Source organism: Mustela putorius, unplaced genomic scaffold, assembly GCF_011764305.1.
Source record: "Mustela putorius furo isolate JIRA1106 unplaced genomic scaffold, ASM1176430v1.1 tig00537227_pilon_pilon_pilon, whole genome shotgun sequence".
Classification (NCBI taxonomy): domain Eukaryota; kingdom Metazoa; phylum Chordata; class Mammalia; order Carnivora; family Mustelidae; genus Mustela; species Mustela putorius.
The window spans coordinates 5,078,347-5,096,052 of NW_025422368.1; the positions used below are offsets into that span (position 1 = coordinate 5,078,347).

General features: G+C 42.9%; 1 protein-coding gene across 4 annotated transcripts in view; it reads right to left on the reverse strand.

Moving 5' to 3' along the window:
• The window catches only part of DIP2B (disco interacting protein 2 homolog B), a 228,228-nt gene extending 211,355 nt beyond the window's left edge, over nt 1-16,873 (reverse strand). For all 4 annotated transcript variants that reach the window (XR_006604673.1, XM_045073202.1, XM_045073201.1 and 1 more), the window contains exon 1: nt 16,608-16,873. Coding sequence is in view for 3 of the 4 variants with exons in the window: in XM_045073202.1 (XP_044929137.1) it covers nt 16,608-16,707 (100 nt within the window). In the remaining variant the exon portion in view is untranslated. The remainder of the gene's footprint in view (nt 1-16,607) is intronic.
• Between the last annotated feature and the right edge of the window lie 833 nt (nt 16,874-17,706).

The window sequence follows — 17,706 nt, forward strand, 5'->3', positions numbered from 1 at the left end:
AAGAAGATAACTTTTGAGCTGAGACAGAAAGGGGGCAGAGTGGTTGGCCCAGCACAGATCTTAGAGCCGAGCACTCTAGGCAGAAGCAAAACAAGAAACAAGGAGGTGGGGACAAGTACAGTGAGTTCAAGGGGGAGGCAAAAAGCCTCAATGGCCTTAGGTTTTTGTTCAAATGCCATCTAAGGACAAGGTCGTCCCTGACTACCCTATTTTAAATTGTAACCACTGATCCAACTTTAGTATTCTCTATCCCTCTTCACAATAGCTCTCTTTTGAAATTTTTACCATCTGCCAAGCAATATATATTACTTACTAATTTCTGTCTATTCCTACAGAATGTGAGCTCCTTAAAGGCAGGGATTTTTGTTATTATAACCACTACTATATTGCCTCTACCTGTGTGGCACATGGTAGGCCACAATAAATAGCCACTAAATAAATAAAAGGGAAAGGGAACAGAAGGAGGGAGGGAAGAGTGAAAAAAGTACGGAGAGAAGGAGACGAGGAAGGAGAGAGGGAGCCAAGGAAGAAGTCAGCCAGTATGGCTGAAACACAGTGGATGCGAGGAACAAACGAGGGTCAAGACTGGGCAGGCATTGGAGAGCATGAAATGGAGTTTGAATTTTAAGATACAGAGAAGCCACTGAAGAGTCTTAGGGCAGGGAAGCAATCTGATCAAATTTGTGGTTTAAAAAGTTCACTGTAGCTTCTACATGGAAATTAGTGAGAGAGAAGAAAGCAAGGACACGAGGAAGGAACCCTAGCAAAGCTGGAGAGGAGCATGTCAGGCAAGGATTAGCAATGATCAACAGTGGAGAGGAAGAGCTTAAGGATCCATCTCAAGGTGGTACCAAAAAAACTATGGGTGGACTACTTCTCAGCTCCAAATCTACCTTTCATTGCCTGCTCTATGAAAACTGAGAGGGACCCTTTGCCTGATACCTCAATGTTAAGCTTGGTCTGCAGGGAGCACCAGAAAGACACTGCAAGAGGAATGGCCTTTTCTTTCTGGTTCCAGTGTGCTCCCTTGGCAGCATAAGCAGAACATCAAGAAGTTCGGCATTGCTGATATCCTACAGAGTCCTAGCCAACTTTTGTAAGCTATTTTCTAATTTGAGAATTACATAATTTCTAATGATCTAATAGCTCATGAAACTTTCATGTTTTCATAATTATTTTTCCCACATAAAAAAGGACTTGGGGGCGCCTGGGTGGCTCAGTGGGTTAGGCCGCTGCCTTCGGCTCAGGTCATGATCTCAGGGTCCTGGGATCGAGTCCTGCATCGGGCTCTCTGCTCCGCAGGGAGCCTGCTTCCCTCTCTCTCTCTGCCTGCCTCTCCATCTACTTGTGATTTCTCTCTGTCAAATAAATAAATAAAATCTTTAAAAAAAAAAAAAAAAGGACTTGGGCACTTTATATTGTTCATTCATCTTTATTCAAACACTTTACCATACTGCTTTGAGCATAGTAGTTTTATTTTTTTTTTTAAGATTTTATTTATTTGACAGAGAGAAAGAGATCACAAGTAGGCTACAAGCAGAGAGAGAGGGGAAAGGCTCCCCGCCGAGCAAAGGGCCTGATGTGGGGCTCGATCCCAGGACCCTGAGATCATGACCCGAGCTGAAGGCTTAATTAAGAGGCTTAATCCACTGAGCCACCCAGGCGCCCCATGAGCATAGTAACTTTAGACTCTGTTTTAACACATGGTAAAGCAAGGACCATATCACGATTCTGTTTCTAAATTTTCTTGGCTATTCCAAAACATTTATTTTACCACATGCACATTGAGATTATTTTATCTAACTCCCCACCACCCAAAAAACTCTCCAATGGAGCTGTAATTGATTTCCATTATGTTTATATATATTTAGACCTCCCATCTGGGAATACATTATATATTTCCATTTTTCAGATCTTGCTTTTACATCCTTAAGATTTTATAATTTTCTTCATACGGATCCTGTGCCTTCCTTTTGATATTTATCCTTAAGTATTTTATAATTTTTAACACTATTATGAAGTCTTTTTCTCCTCACCAAGACAGTTCACTCCCATACTTCCCTCTACCAACATCCCAATGATACAAAAAAATACTATTACTTGCCACCCATTCTCATACTACCCTGAGTGAGTATAAGTTTTGCTGAACTCTTAGACTAGTTTATTCAGACAACCAGGCTTTCTGCTGTAAAATCTCTTCTATTTCAAAGATTCTTTTTTTTTTTTAAGATTTTATTTATTTGACACAGACAGAGATCACAAGTAGGCAGAGAGGCAGGCAGAGAGAGAGGGGGTAGCAGGCTCCCCACTGAGCAGAGAGCCCAATGTGGGGCTCGATCCCAGAACCCTGAGATCATGACCCAAGCCGAAGGCAGAGGCTTAACCCACTGAGCCACCCAGGCACCCCTATTTCAAAGATTCTTACTCTCTCTCTCTCTGCCTGCCTCTCTGCCTACTTATCTCTGTCTGTCAAATAAATAAATAAAATCTTTAAAAAAAAAAAAAAGATTTGAGAGACAGAGAGCACATATACATGGTGGGGAAGGTAGAGGGAGAAGGAGAGGACAAATGCAGACTCCCCACTGAGTGTGCAACCCATTATGGCACTCGATCTCTCGACCCTAAGATCAAGTCCTGAGCCAAAGCCAAGAGCTGGACGCCCAACCAACTGAGCCCCCCAGACCCCCCATCTTTTTAAAATCTTACCATGTGTATTTTAGGTTTCCTGGATCTAACTTCCAAGTCCCTTACCTTCATAAGTTCCCACTCTAACTCTTGGTGTTCGTGTTTTAAGCTTTGAAATTGTTATATTACTTAAACTATGTTTTAAAAAAGAGGGCAGGGGCGCCTTGGTGGCTCAGTGGGTTAAGCCTCTGCCTTCAGCTCAGGTCATGATCTCAGGGTCCTGGGAACGAGCCCTGCATGGGGCTCTCTGCTCAGAGGGGAGCCTGCTTCCTCCTCTCTCTCTGCCTGCCTCTCTGCCTCCTTGTTATCTCTCTCTCTCTGTCAAATAAATACGTAAAATCTTTTTAATTAATTAATTAATTAATTTTTTAAAAGAGGGCAGTATAGATGTGTGAAAACAGCCATCTTTCTAGAATCATTTCAAATAGGATTTTTAAATGCTACCTTATCACTCAAGCAGAAAACAAAATGCTTCTATGTACTTAAAAGACAATTACTTAAATTAGTATTTTTAAAACCCCAACAGCTATTTGTTGAGAAGTTACTAGATTGAAAGCTCCTTGAAAGCAGGGAATCTGCCTTCTACGCATCCCTTATTCTCTCAATAGATCTTGTAAATAAATGTGCTCAATACACCTTTACTGATATACTGATATATTGAGCACTTTACGAGTTCCAAAAGGTAGAAGGCCATGCCACTACACTCACAAAATGTAAAGTCCAACACAGGAGGCAAAAATAATTGAAACAAATAATAGTGGTCAGTTTAGTGTTAAACTCTGTTACTGAATACAATGGCCTAAAAATAGAAGGGATTAATATGAACGAAAGCAGTCAGCTGGTTTCATGATCAAGGGAACATCAGCCGAGCCCTGGAATTTGGCAACATTTTAATAGGAGAAAAGGCAGTCCTGACAAAGAAAACAGTCACTATAAAGGCAGAGAGATAGGAAAGGGACTGTCAGGAAAAAGAGTGAGGAAACCAATCTGACTATAATAGAAGAGTCAGTCAGAGACTAGAAAGAAAATAAGAACAGACAGGGAGGCTGATGACAGAGTCCAGATTCATCGCTGGTTGAACAGGTATTGAAAATACACATGTCGAAGGACACTGTATGTACACATGTAAGGACACTGTCGAAGCAGCTTACAGAGGGAGGTGAAAACAGGTATGTAAGTGATAACTTCCTAGGTTCAAGATCATTTGAAAAATAAAACACAGGGGTAACATGAGAGATCAGAGCTTAGAGAACCAGCAAATGAGGAAGTTGGTGTTTTTAACAGGAAGTTCATCTTCCAGTACTTCCCTTGGTCCTTGAAGAAAAACGAGAACTATGGGAGGAAAATTCAGACAGATGCTTTTTCTACACATTCAATTTAAGAATGAAAGTTTCTCCAAACCAGAAAGGAAATCTGATAATGTAAGAAAGGAGACACTTTAAATTTTTATGGAAAAAAAAAAATTTTTTGTAACTACATATGGCGACAAAAATTAATAGACTTGTTATGGTAATCATTTTACAATATATACAAATATCAAAGCCTTACGTTGCACACCTGAAACTAATATAATGCTGTATGTCAATTACACCTCAATAAAGAAAACTGAAGACAGCCTGTTTGCTTCAGTCACAGATTTATGGAACAGGAAACTATCAGAAGCTTCTACCTAATAATTCCTGCTGGGTTCATTTTTAAAACGTAGAGTGTGACAAGACTGATCAACACCATAACATACACATGCCTGACCTGAGTTAAAAACCACAAGTTCCAGACTGATGAATCAAGACCCGTACTTTTGAAAAAAATAATACATTATATGCTAACAAAAATAACTTTTTTAATTAAAAAATAAATGTTTGGTAGAATTAAAATAAAACAAAACCCACAAGTTCCAGGTTAAGAGTAACCTGAAACAACATAATCCAAAGTTCTTAGAAAGAAAGAAACAAATCCTATAGGTGCTTTAAATTATCCATAAAAGCAACAGTCCTCTAAAAATAGAGAGATATTAGAGCACTGTTCCTTCAAAAAACAAGAAATAACACCAAGAAAAAAATCAATTAAAGTACATGTCATTTACAGAAATATCTACACTGGGGCGCCTGTATGGCTCAGTCATTAAGCGTCTGTCTTCAGCTCAGGTCATGATCCCAGGGTTCTGGGATGTAGCCCCACATCAGGCTCCCTGCTCAGCAGGAAGCCTACTTCTCCCTCTCCCACTCCCCCTGCTTATGTTCCCTCTCTCACTGTGTCTCTCGCTATCAAATAAACAAATAAAATCTTAAAAAAAAGAGAAATATTTACATTAAGTTATAAATTAACTTTAAACGTAAACATTAAATATCCTAAGGGGGAAAAAAAAAAAGCACTAAAAACTCTTTCTGAATCAGAATGTAACGACAATCCTCTCTACAGTCCAGAAGCTCAAGTCCAGTGCAAACCAAGGATCTTTCTAAGACACCAGACCTTCAGATTCTCATTTAGGACTGCCCTGTGAAGCATCCAAAATATTTTCCTCCTGGGTTTCCCCTTTACAGCTCCTGATCATGCTCATCTCAATTCTAGGAAGAAAAATTAATTTCACATCTATTCTCTGAGAATAGGACAGAACATTCCCATCCTTTTCCCTCCAGCCCCACCTCTAAAACTCCAAAGACAGAAGCTGTATTCTAAGAAAAGTAAGGCCCAGTAGTTAGGATGGGAAAGAATTTTGCAGAAACAACTTGAAACATGATTCAGGGAGACAGAGGCAGATGGCAGTGTGGAAACCCATGAGGTCTGGAGCCAAGCAGACTTGGGTTCCCACCCAGCACACGATAGTCTCAGACTGTACGTTCTTTAACAAGTCTCTACAAAATGGAAATCACACACCTATCTCCAGGAGTTATAAGATTAGAAACACATTTCAAAGACCTGCCTGAGGTCCCACAGCAAGCAACAAACACAGGACTTAATCCAGCTCTAAATGACTGTTAAGTCCACTGTTCTGATCCCTTCGCCATTCATTTCAGAATGTAACTGTCATGGGCAAGGAGAAAGGGAAAGATCAGGGTATAGGGCCAGATCGGGCACACACAACATTCTTCTCCATTGCAGGTGTTTTTTGTGTTTGTTTGTTTTTTAAGATTTTATTTATTTATTTGACACACAGAGAAAGATCACAAGTAGGCAGAGAGGCAGGCAGAGAGAGAAGGGGAAGCAGACTCCCTGCTGAGCAGAGCCTGATGTGGGACTCGATCCCAGGACCCTGAGATCATAACCTGAGCTGAAGGCAGAGGCTTAACCCACTGAGCCACCCAGGCACCCTCCATTTCAAGGGCTTTCTGTTAGCCCAGTTCTCTCATCATGATAATAGGAGCTTTTTATTCAGCATCTACTTCCCAACCAGCTAGGGTATATGAAGAGCCAAGCACAGGGTTTGCTATACAGCAAGTACTCAATAACTGGTAGCTCCTTATACAGAGATCTTAACCTCTAAACAGAGCTTAGGAAAGGCTGGCTTCTTACAGGAATTTGAATGGAACAGAAGTAAACCAGGAAGAAAAGGGGGAAGAGGGGTGCCTGGGTGGCTCAGTGGGTTGAAGCCTCTGCCTTCGGCTTGGGTCATGATCTCGGGGTCCTGGGATCGACCCCCGCATCGGGCTCTCTGCTCAGCGGGGAGCCTGCTTCTTCCCCTCCTCTCTCTCTACCTGCCTCTCTGACTACTTGTGATCTCTATCTGTCAAATAAATAAATAAAATCTTTAAAAAAAAAAAAGAAAGAAAGAAAAAAGAAAAGGGGAAAGAATGTGCCTGCCAGAGTGGGCATCTCTCAGAGGAAGGCAACATGTACAAAGGCATGGAAGTGAAAAAGCACAGTGGCGCATGCAGCTAGGCATGGCTAGAGAGGGGAGAAAACCATAGAAGGCGTGGGAAATGAGGCTACAAAGGCAAGCAGGTCTTGCTACGTAAAGGATGCCTGAATTTTATCCTGTGGATGGGGCAAGCCAATGAATAATTTTTAAACTGGGGAGAGGTCACTTTTAGATCTCTATTTCAGAATGATCATTCCATCACAGAATAGAGAAGAATGGACTGGAGGGAAAAGGGTCTGGGAAGGCACTGGAGGCAGGTGGATGAGTTAGAGGAGACGACTACAATAATCTCAGTGAGAGGTTGATAAGGGCTGAACAAAGACCAGGGGCGCCCGGTGGCTCAGTCGGTTAAGTGTCTGCCTTCGGTTCAGGTCATGATCCTGGGGCCTGAGATAAAGCCCCACCATCCAGCTCCACACTCAGCAGGGAGTCTGTTTTTCCCTCTCCCTCTGCCCCTCCTTCCCCCAGCTTGTGCTCACCTCTCTCTCTCTCAAACCAAATAAATGGAATCTTAAACAAACAAAAAAACGAGCCTGAACTAAAACCAAAATGGCATGAGTGGAAGGGAGGAAGAAGAATCAACTGGACTTAGTGACCCATGAGATGGATGACTCCCAAGCATTTGACCCAAGAAAGTGGACATTTGGAAGGAGGCTGTGGAGCAGGCTGAAATAAGGAATACAGTGTTGGACTTGCTAAGTTACAATTGTCGGGGAGCCAATGGGATGTGTGGAGCAGACAGCTCTGAGTCAGGTCTACAGATAGGGACCAGGAAGCCACCTCACCTCCAAGACAGCTCATGTCCTGGGCATGGATGAGATTACTCAGCAAGCTTATGTGAAGGGAGATGAAGGCTCATGACAGATAGCAGGAACACCTGTATCAGAAGGAAGACGCTCAGAGAGAGAGCATAAGAAGAAATAGGCTCCAGAAGGAAATGCGGCCGTTAAAAGCTAAGGAAGGAAAGGGTTTTATAAAGCTAACTATTCACCATATCCAACGCTGCATAAAAGACACTACAGCCAGTGGGTGCTTTTCAGTCTGAAATTAGAAGTCACTGATGGGGGACGCCTGAGTGGCTCAGTTGGTTGGACGACTGCCTTCGGCTCAGGTCATGATCCTGGAGTCCCGAGATCGAGTCCCGCATCGGGCTCCCAGCTCCATGGGGAGTCTGCTTCTCTCTCTGACCTTCTCCTCGTTCATGCTCTCTCTCACTGTCTCTCTCTCTCAAGTAAATAAATAAAATCTTTAAAAAAAAAAAAAAAAGAAGTCACTGATGGGGGCACCTAGGTGGCCCAGTTGGTTAAGTGACTGCCTTAGGATCAGGTCATGATCCCAGAGTCTTGGGATCAAGTCCCACATCAGGCTCCCTGCTCCATGGGCAGTCTGCTTCTCCCTCTGACCTTCTCCTCTCTCATGCTCTCTCTCACTGTCTCTCTCTCAAATAAATAAATAAAATCTTTTAAAAAAAAAAGTCACTGATGGCCTTGGAGATAGCTGTTTTGGAGATTTGATAAGCAAAAGCAATGGACCAAGAGAAGTGAGCCAAGGAAAGACAGGGAAGGAAGTGTAAGCTACACCTTCTAGGATCTGTGAGAGGACGAGAATGCAAGCACACAAGAGCACGCGGACTCCAACACAAGACTGCCGGAAGCTGCTTTTTTTGGATGGGAGAAAATTCAGCATATTTATAGGCTGAAGGGAAGGAACTGAGAGCCAAGCGTTAAGTGAGAAGCTGAAGATGAGAGAACGAGACAAAGGCAAAAAGACCATGAATGAAGACATGAATGAATAGATCAATCAATGAAGTAAGACGCCAAGATCACAGAGGAAAAAGGATGGGAGTGAGAACAGTGAGAGGGATATACCTTAGAACAGGAAAGGGGATACTTCTTCCTCTGAGAAAAGGAGGAAAGTGGATAAGGGTGGGAACTGATACAGATAAGGCTTAGAGTGCTGAGGAGGGAAGCGGAGGGAGTTTGGCTTTCTTACAAGCTAGTAAGAATGGTTCTGAGCTTTGTTTCATAGTCCTCTTTAAGAAACTGATGAAAGGTATAGATTCTGCTCCCTAAAAAGACACGTAAGCACTCACACTCCAAGTTCTGGAATGGCCAGCGTTTCAGGTACACTGGAGCTCCAAGTTCATGAATCCTGGAGTCCCGAGATCGAGTCCCGCATCGGGCTCCCAGCTCCATGGGGAGTCTGCTTCTCTCTCTGACCTTCTCCTCGTTCATGCTCTCTCTCACTGTCTCTCTCTCTCAAGTAAATAAATAAAAATCTTTAAAAAAAAAAAAAAAAAGAAGTCAAGTCACTGATGGGGGCACCTAGGTGGCCCAGTTGGTTAAGTGACTGCCTTAGGATCAGGTCATGATCCCAGAGTCTTGGGATCAAGTCCCACATCAGGCTCCCTGCTCCATGGGCAGTCTGCTTCTCCCTCTGACCTTCTCCTCTCTCATGCTCTCTCTCACTGTCTCTCTCTCAAATAAATAAATAAAATCTTTTAAAAAAAAAAGTCACTGATGGCCTTGGAGATAGCTGTTTTGGAGATTTGATAAGCAAAAGCAATGGACCAAGAGAAGTGAGCCAAGGAAAGACAGGGAAGGAAGTGTAAGCTACACCTTCTAGGATCTGTGAGAGGACGAGAATGCAAGCACACAAGAGCACGCGGACTCCAACACAAGACTGCCGGAAGCTGCTTTTTTTGGATGGGAGAAAATTCAGCATATTTATAGGCTGAAGGGAAGGAACTGAGAGCCAAGCGTTAAGTGAGAAGCTGAAGATGAGAGAACGAGACAAAGGCAAAAAGACCATGAATGAAGACATGAATGAATAGATCAATCAATGAAGTAAGACGCCAAGATCACAGAGGAAAAAGGATGGGAGTGAGAACAGTGAGAGGGATATACCTTAGAACAGGAAAGGGGATACTTCTTCCTCTGAGAAAAGGAGGAAAGTGGATAAGGGTGGGAACTGATACAGATAAGGCTTAGAGTGCTGAGGAGGGAAGCGGAGGGAGTTTGGCTTTCTTACAAGCTAGTAAGAATGGTTCTGAGCTTTGTTTCATAGTCCTCTTTAAGAAACTGATGAAAGGTATAGATTCTGCTCCCTAAAAAGACACGTAAGCACTCACACTCCAAGTTCTGCACATGATTTCAGAGTTTTCAGGTACACTGAAGCCAAGTCATGAATCCAAAGAAATTGCCTTTCAGAAGGGATCTTGTTTATCGATGAGCATCCACAGGGAAAGCATGCAACCAACTCACTAAAAACACAAAGATAGGAAAAACTCTCACTTAAACCCCTAGAGTATTATCAATCACCAAAACAGATGGGACTATTTGAGGTGTACAATAGCACTAACTTAGACTCTAGTGATACAAGAGGAGACCACCACAGCTTTTAGGAAACTCAGAATTTAAAGACAATGAGTGATAAGAGTCCTGGATTTAGCAAAGGCTTTAGAAAGCAACATAATCTTTAAAAGACGGGAAAGATCAATCTAGAGTTCAAGGGAGACAAAAATCAGACCCTTGGGTCTAAAGATAGAGAACCAGACAAGGCTGGTAGTAAACAGAACTCAAAAGAAAAGTGAATGCAAAAAAAATTTGGAAGGAGGAACTGAAAGGATGTGTTCACTAGAGACAAATGGAGGACTAAGAAAAGGAAGAGACAAAAACTATTTGAAGATTCTAAGCACCCACATGTGCCTTTCCGTAACTGGTAGATGCCTAACTGGTAGAGTCTCAGAAACCACGCTTAAATTTCACAGCCATTTGCCAGAACTTACCAGCTCGGAAATGTACACACACCAGATGTCCGTATGAAACAAACCAGCTACTCTTTTCTGCTCTAGTCAACTGCCTGCAATGACCTAACATATGTTACACTAAGGGTAGAGGGTGCCGACAGGAGCAACTGATGGTGGAGTAAGGTCTTTTAAAAAAATATGTGCACAAATTGATTTCATTCATCACTTCATATATAACCATATTCTGCCAAGTAACACAAGATACTAAAAACAGCCAAGTCATGAAGCAGCCCTTCACTATCAGAAACAATAAAGATTACACACACCAAGCAATCACTGCATGCCACACAGTACAGTCAGCTCCTATTCAACCCTACAGCTCCAATGAGATTGTCATTCCTTTAAGAATCGAAGAAACTAAAATGAGGGAGGGTAGCCAGTCTGTCCAGGGTCACACAGCTACTAAGTGACAGTCCAGGAATGGTTACCCAGGCCCACCAGATGCCAAAGCCTATACTCAAATGATTCTACAACTCTGGTTCACACCAAAATCAAATCCCAAGACAGTGACTTTATGGTTTCACTTTACATCACATTGAAGTGAGCAAAAACTCATTGCACTCCTAACACAATATAAGAAAGAGTTGGGGAGCTACTTAAAAAAGTTTAAGATAGGGGCACCTAGGTGGCTCAGTGGATTAAGCCTCTGCCTTCAGCTCAAGTCATGATCCCAGGATCCTGGGATCGACCCCCGCAGGGACTGAGCACCAGATCGGGCTCTCTGCTCAGCCAGGAGCCTGCTTTTCCTCCTCTTTCTCTGCCTGCCTCTCTGCCTACTTGTGATCTCTCTCTCTCTCTGTCAAATAATAAATCTTAAAAAAAAAAAAAAAAAAGTTTAAGATATAATACAGGGGCACCTGGGTGGCTCAGTGGGTTAATTAAGCCTCTGCCTTCAGCTCAGGTCATGGTCTCAGGGTCCTGGGATTGAGCCTGCATCAGCTCTCTGCTCAGCAGGGAGCCTGCTTCCCCCTCTCCCTCTGCCTGCCTCTCTGCCTACTTGTGATCTCTCTGTCAAATAAATAAATAAAATTTTTTTTAAAAAAATTACTTCCAAACTGTTTAAGATAGGAATGACCTCTGTAGGAGCTTACACTCATGTAAAATGAAAAACAATTTAAATAATTAAAGAATGTATCAGTTGGCAAAAATGACATATACACTGTAAATGCTGTAAGGTTTGAAGCTAGGGAGCTGACAATAGTCAGGGTTCGGTTATAAAAAAAAGCTAGCACTTCAGCTGAACTCTTAAAGAGCAGTGGGACAGTAAGCAGGAAGGAGTGCTTTCAAAGAGCATTCCTGAGAGGGGGGGAGAACTGTAGTAATTCTGATACAAATATAGTGTGAGGGCCTTTTTTAGCCAATCATCTGAACTTTTCACCCTGAGGTGCTAATCCTCACACAGGCTAGGAAAGAAAGCAGCCACCAGGGGCCAGGCTAAGAGTGAAGGGTTAATGATTTCTTTTTTTTTTTCTTTTTTTTTAAGATTTTATTTATTTATTTATTTATTTATTTGAGAGAAAGGGAGAGTGAGTAGGAAGGGAGAGGGAGAGAAAACCTGAAGCAGACTCTGCACCAAGCAAAAAGTCCAACGCAGGGCTCAAGCCCATGACGGCAACATCATGACCAGAGCAGAAACCAAGAGTCGGACACTTAACCCACTGAGCCATGCAGGTGCCCCTTAATGATTTCCTTCATTCAAAAATCCAGTTCAATGATATGGGGCTGTCAAATGATGATTTTTCAAAATAAACATCAGAACAAGGGTGTCCACACCCGCGCTATCCTTTATAGTAAGACTAAATCATTCTATCAATAAATTGGTCACTTGTCTTCTCAACTACCCTCAAAAACAAGTTTACATCATTCTACTTTTTTGACAGTCACAATGCAAATCAGTTTAGAATTACTCTAATTTTTTCAATGACATCTAGTCTGGACTCCAAAAGAACATCACCAGATTTTCTCTGACTCCAAGTAACCTATAAAATGAAATTCCACCCTCAAAATCTGCCACCATGAAGATTTTCAAAGGAATGTGCCACAGACTCTGACCATAATTCCTAAAGATGTGTTCCAATGTAAGAGAGGATATATGCAAAACACAAATGCAAAAATATACATATTCAAGTTTTAGGGAGAGCGCATAGATTAACACCCAGTTTGGGTTATGTAAAAATCGATAACCTCTGCTTTCCTTCCTCCTCTTAACATCAGGTATAACAACTACTGAGACATGCTTTTCTGATAAATGTATATCCCATGAATTCACAACTATGTGTTGTATTTGGGGGAAAGTGGACAACTTTTCCATTGTAGATACAATAGGAGGGACTTGTCAGTTTCCTGGCTCCTTACTTTTACTTGCCCACTAGGGAACCCGTGAAATATGATCTCTAGCCAGCACCTATTCCATTCCCTCAACAACTCCCCCACTGCTTCCCCACTCCTCAAGAGGTTTCCCATCAACTCCTAGCAAGGAGCCCTCTCTTATACCTCTGCCTTCAAGGTGGGCCCTACCGGCCTTGCAGGGCTGCCAGGATGAGTGATGAAAGAGGAGAAAGGGAGGATGTGACTGTGTTTGTTGTGTTTGTGCTCAGAGAAGTGTTCAAACAAGAAAAGGGAGGATCCCTTCCTGTGTTATTTTGTCTTAAATACCTTCCCAGTTGTCATCTTTAGACACTGAAAGACTTGAGCTCTTCCAACAAGCCACAGAAGTATAGGATTTATGTCCTTTCCTTCATGCTTAGGACTGAACTGCACATGCTCAATCTCAGCCATCTCTACTGGCCACCCTGTCCAATCTTCTCTTTATAGTTCTCTGCTGTTTCTTTTCCACAACAACAACAAATCAGATACCTTCCTCTTTTCTTAGAAGGCAGTCTTGGACAAAACTCTACCACGGTCTCCTGTACTGTCTGGTTGGTATCTAAGTGACTTCCATTCCAGACTCAGGTCTCCTTGAAAGCTGACACACTGCTCTGCATTCCCAGCACACAGGAGGCATAAAATAACTATCTGTTGAATCATATAAGTGAATGATAGACTTGAAAGAGATTTCAGAAAGAGAATCAAGGGACTATCTAGAATTGTGGCAAACAACTGTTACACAGCATTTCCTTAGAGTAAAAATTAGAATACCTTGTGCCATAACAAGAAAGATATTTAAATCATTTGATGGTAACAGATGCCATAATTACATGGCAGCTTAGGATAATGGCACTTCCTAGATGAGCGACTTTAGATAAAACACTTACCCTCTTAACCTTTCTAAGTTTTCCCTTCTGTTAAAACAAAACAAAGAAGAAAAAGAAAAGGTGAGAGATGGTTATAATATCTATCTATTCTACCTAATCACAAAGTTGTAATGAAGCCCACATAACATAACATATAAGATTATACAAATATAATGTATTATATGACAGATTTAAACAAATAAGTCTCATTAGTGTTATTTAATATGCATACACTTGAGTAAAAACAGAGTTTTTGACAAAAGACTTTATTGTCAAACACATAACAGATATAATAATAATACAATAAAATATGTGGATCATGAAAAACATATCCACCATCAAAATATTTGTAGAAACCTCCACCTATTCAATTCATTGAAAGAAGAGCTCAGGATTATGTGCAACTTCAACTTTAAGTGATTCTCTGGATAGCTGCAGCCTATTCTTTTTGGTGCAGAAGCAGGAGCTTCCCGGCCAAGTCCATGATGACCTGCATGAAGCACTAGACACAGCCCTGGGCTCTGCAACACGCTCTGCGGCAAACAGCCCACAGGGGCACAAACCTGCATTTCTGTACAGAAGTGGCTGAGCTATGACCAAAGCCTGCAGCCAAAAATACAGACAAGCACAACGAAATTTCTTTAACAGCACACAGCTCAGACTATCACTGTAATTAAGACCAACTATGGCCTGCATGAAAAAAAAAAAAAAAGAATAAAATAAAGGAATGAGTATACCAAAGACCCATGATAAACAAACACATAGTTAAAAGTACATTTTTTTTTTGAAAGGAAAGAAAGTACTTTCCTCAACAGAGCAGCAGCTATAGAGAAAATGTACAATAAACAAACAAACAAGCAAAGACTCATTCAAAATATACTACAGACATTTCCAGTAACACCACGCCAGAGATCTGGGGGTTAGAGGGCTATCTTAACTTCACTTGAATTCCTAAAAACGTCTATCTACTTCTTCAGTCAAACATCCTCTGTACTTTATTTTTAAGCAAGAGAAAAAGACAGATGGCCAAGATGCTGACACTGCAGGCCCCAGATTTTTCAACTGTATTTCTTCCAGTTGTCCGTTGCTAAAAAAGATGAAATACAGGACAACATGGCATATATCTATAAGAAACTAATTCAAAATAAGTATTTGTGAACCAAAGCAATCCTTCATGGGAAAGCAAATCATGCATTTGTCCTTAATGATGCTGAAGTCCTAACATCCACAGTTTGTAGGAGTTTCACACCCTTCTAAGGGAGAGAAAGGTGAGCTAATCAGTGTGAGTCCTAGAAACAGTTCCTCAGAATCATTTCTAGAAACACTCAGAGAAGTAAACAATAATCAGCTGGAAGCCGATATACCAAGAATAAGGAGCTTCCAGGATTTCCCTCTGTGTAAAAGCAATCAACTCCTATTTTTAATCTCATTCTGACACAAACATCCAGCCAAACGTCTCTCTTGCTGGCTAATCAAATAGAGCTCATTTGTTACTACAGAGTAACTGTTTTAAAAGGCAGATTTGAATGGAAGTCATTACAGATTTAAGGACAACGCTTTAGTATAGGAGAAGAATGATATTATCTTGAGAGGCAGGACCAATGGTAATATCTTAAATACATCACAGAAACCAACTCATCCACCACCTCGGATTCTGGGAATGGGCCAAAAAATAACTTCTCAACTGATTAATTGAAAAATAATATGCTGGTAATTAAGTGCAAATTAAAATAACACTTCCCTATACATTGGGAAAACCTAACAGGGTTATTAAAAATAATTATTTCCTTGTATGCCCAACAGAATTTATAACACTCATATCTACTTCTGGCTTTTCATTGTAAAGGATAAGGGGGTGGGGGAATGGGGAAGAGAATGCCCCATAAGTAAACAAAAAGTCTGAACTCTCCTGAGAACTTGTCACATTCTTCTCTTCCAATCAACAATATTTAATCCACTTGAAAAATGCTGGCAAAGAGGGCCTTTGGCAAGGAACTCAGTTAAAAATATGCAACTCTGGGGACACCGCCACAATACTGACATCAAGCTTGTAGAAAATGCTGCTTTTGTCTTAGAGTCAGCCCCTGATAAAAACAGGAACTTTATGGAGAACTGATCACAACTGCACATGAAGCCTGATCACATGCCCACAACAGAGCAACGTTTCTCTCATTGTTGTCCAAGGGACTTCTCTAATAACAGAGGCTTGATTTATTCTATTCTTTTAATTCTCAAATTCAACCCTCCCTGTACCAATCCATTGTCAAAAGAAAGAGGGTGCCGGCCAGGATTTGCATGTAACCGGTAACCACCCCTCCTCCTCTCTTGAAAGACTCTAAAAGGTGATCAGATGCGGAAAATTCACCCCGAATAGAGGCACCAGGAAAAAACCCTTATGACAAAGGTGATCTGAAAGCAGCACAGTGTATGTCTCTCTGGGTTAATGCCACTGCTTCTAATCTGCCTAGGACCCTAAATGGCCCATTCTGCTTCTCGCTCACTCCTGTCACTGGGGAGACATCTCGTATTGTTAAAGAAGGAGGAAGAAGAAATGCGGATTTCCCATGTATCTTTCTCTTTTTCTGAAGGGGGGAGGGGAGCTGAAACAGACGTGAGGCCCTCCCCGCGAAAAGGGTAGAGCAGGACAGGAGAAAGCTGTCAGCCACCCTGCTCGCAGCCTCACCGCCCCCCCACCGTGCCCAGACGCCCGGGAAGAGCGCGAGGGCGCAGCTTTGTCTTGGGTTTTGAGGGGCAGGGAGTGCAGAAACAGCCCGGGCCAGGGGAGGACTTCTCCCCTAAGCCCCAGCTTCACCCTTTCCCCGAGAACACAATGAACGCCAGGGGAAACCCACTTCATAGGATGCGAGCGCAGGGAAGACGACCCCTTCAAAGCACGGGCCAGATTTCCGGCACCCTCCTCCCGTCTCGCCCGCACGGCCAGCAGGGCGCGCGGCGGGGACCTGTTCTCCCTGTCGCCGCGATCCGCAGCGGTGCCCGGGCGCTCGCTCCCCCGCCCGGCTCCTACCCTCTGAGAGCTCCAGCTCCAGCTCCGCCAGCTGCGCCCGCACTTCGGGCGGCAGCGCCGCCACCGCGGCGGGCGCGGGCTCCAGGCCTCGCTCCGCCATCCGGGCTCCGCCAGCCACACTCCGGAAGACAAGAGATGGGGCCGAAGGAGGGACGGACTGACGCGGGCCCACACCCCGGCTACAGGATCCGGCTCCGGCCGCCGAGCTCCGCCGCTGCCGCTGCCTCCGCCGCCGCCATGAGCGAAAGTCACGTGAGCACGGCGGCCCCGCCCCCGGGCCGAGGACGCACCACCTCCGCGGCCCTATCAGCCCGAGGACTCGCGAGCTTACGGCGCCCTCTACTGGGCATCTCCTGAGACGACGACCCCAACCCCGACACCCGGAACTCTCCTGGGCGACGTGAGCTGGAGGTGTTGATGGCCGGAGCCCACGTAGCGTTTACCTTTTACAAGATCGCGACCGAGTTTTCAGGGGACCCAGGCCTCACTTTTTCCGGTTCTCTTAGTGTGTATGCCTTTGTTTTGTGCCCTCCTCCATTTTCCCAGAATTGACATCTAACCATTTAAGAGGACCTGAACTCAAGCCACTTTTTGACCGATTAATGATTTTTTTTTAATTTGTATCATTATATCACAGACCACTTCTTTCACGGGGGCTTCCTCGTCCCTCTTGCCAGGAGCTCCTTGTTTCTAGTTCAGTTCTCGTATTTAAGGCAATAGCGGGAGAATCTCCTTCCTCCCACCTAGAATTCTAACTACTTGAAAGTGGAGAACTTAGTCTTCTTGATCTTTTTATATCCTCTTCAATGGATGACTTAATAGGTGTTCCCAAATGTTAACATTTTAATGCAATATAAGGAGGATTCATTTGTGTATTTTTACTAGGAGTTACTGGGGCAGACGCTTTAATCGTTCATATTCTCTCTCTCTCTCTCTCTCTCTTTTTTAATGCCAAAGCTCCCCTTCACAATTTGAGGGATTTCAGTGTTTTCGCTTCCCTTCTATGCTGATCCAAAATTGGTCTCTTGAGAGAAAACGCCTCAACTTCTATTCAACAGTAAGAGTTTCTGGACAATAGTATACCAGTTAGGGGCTGAAA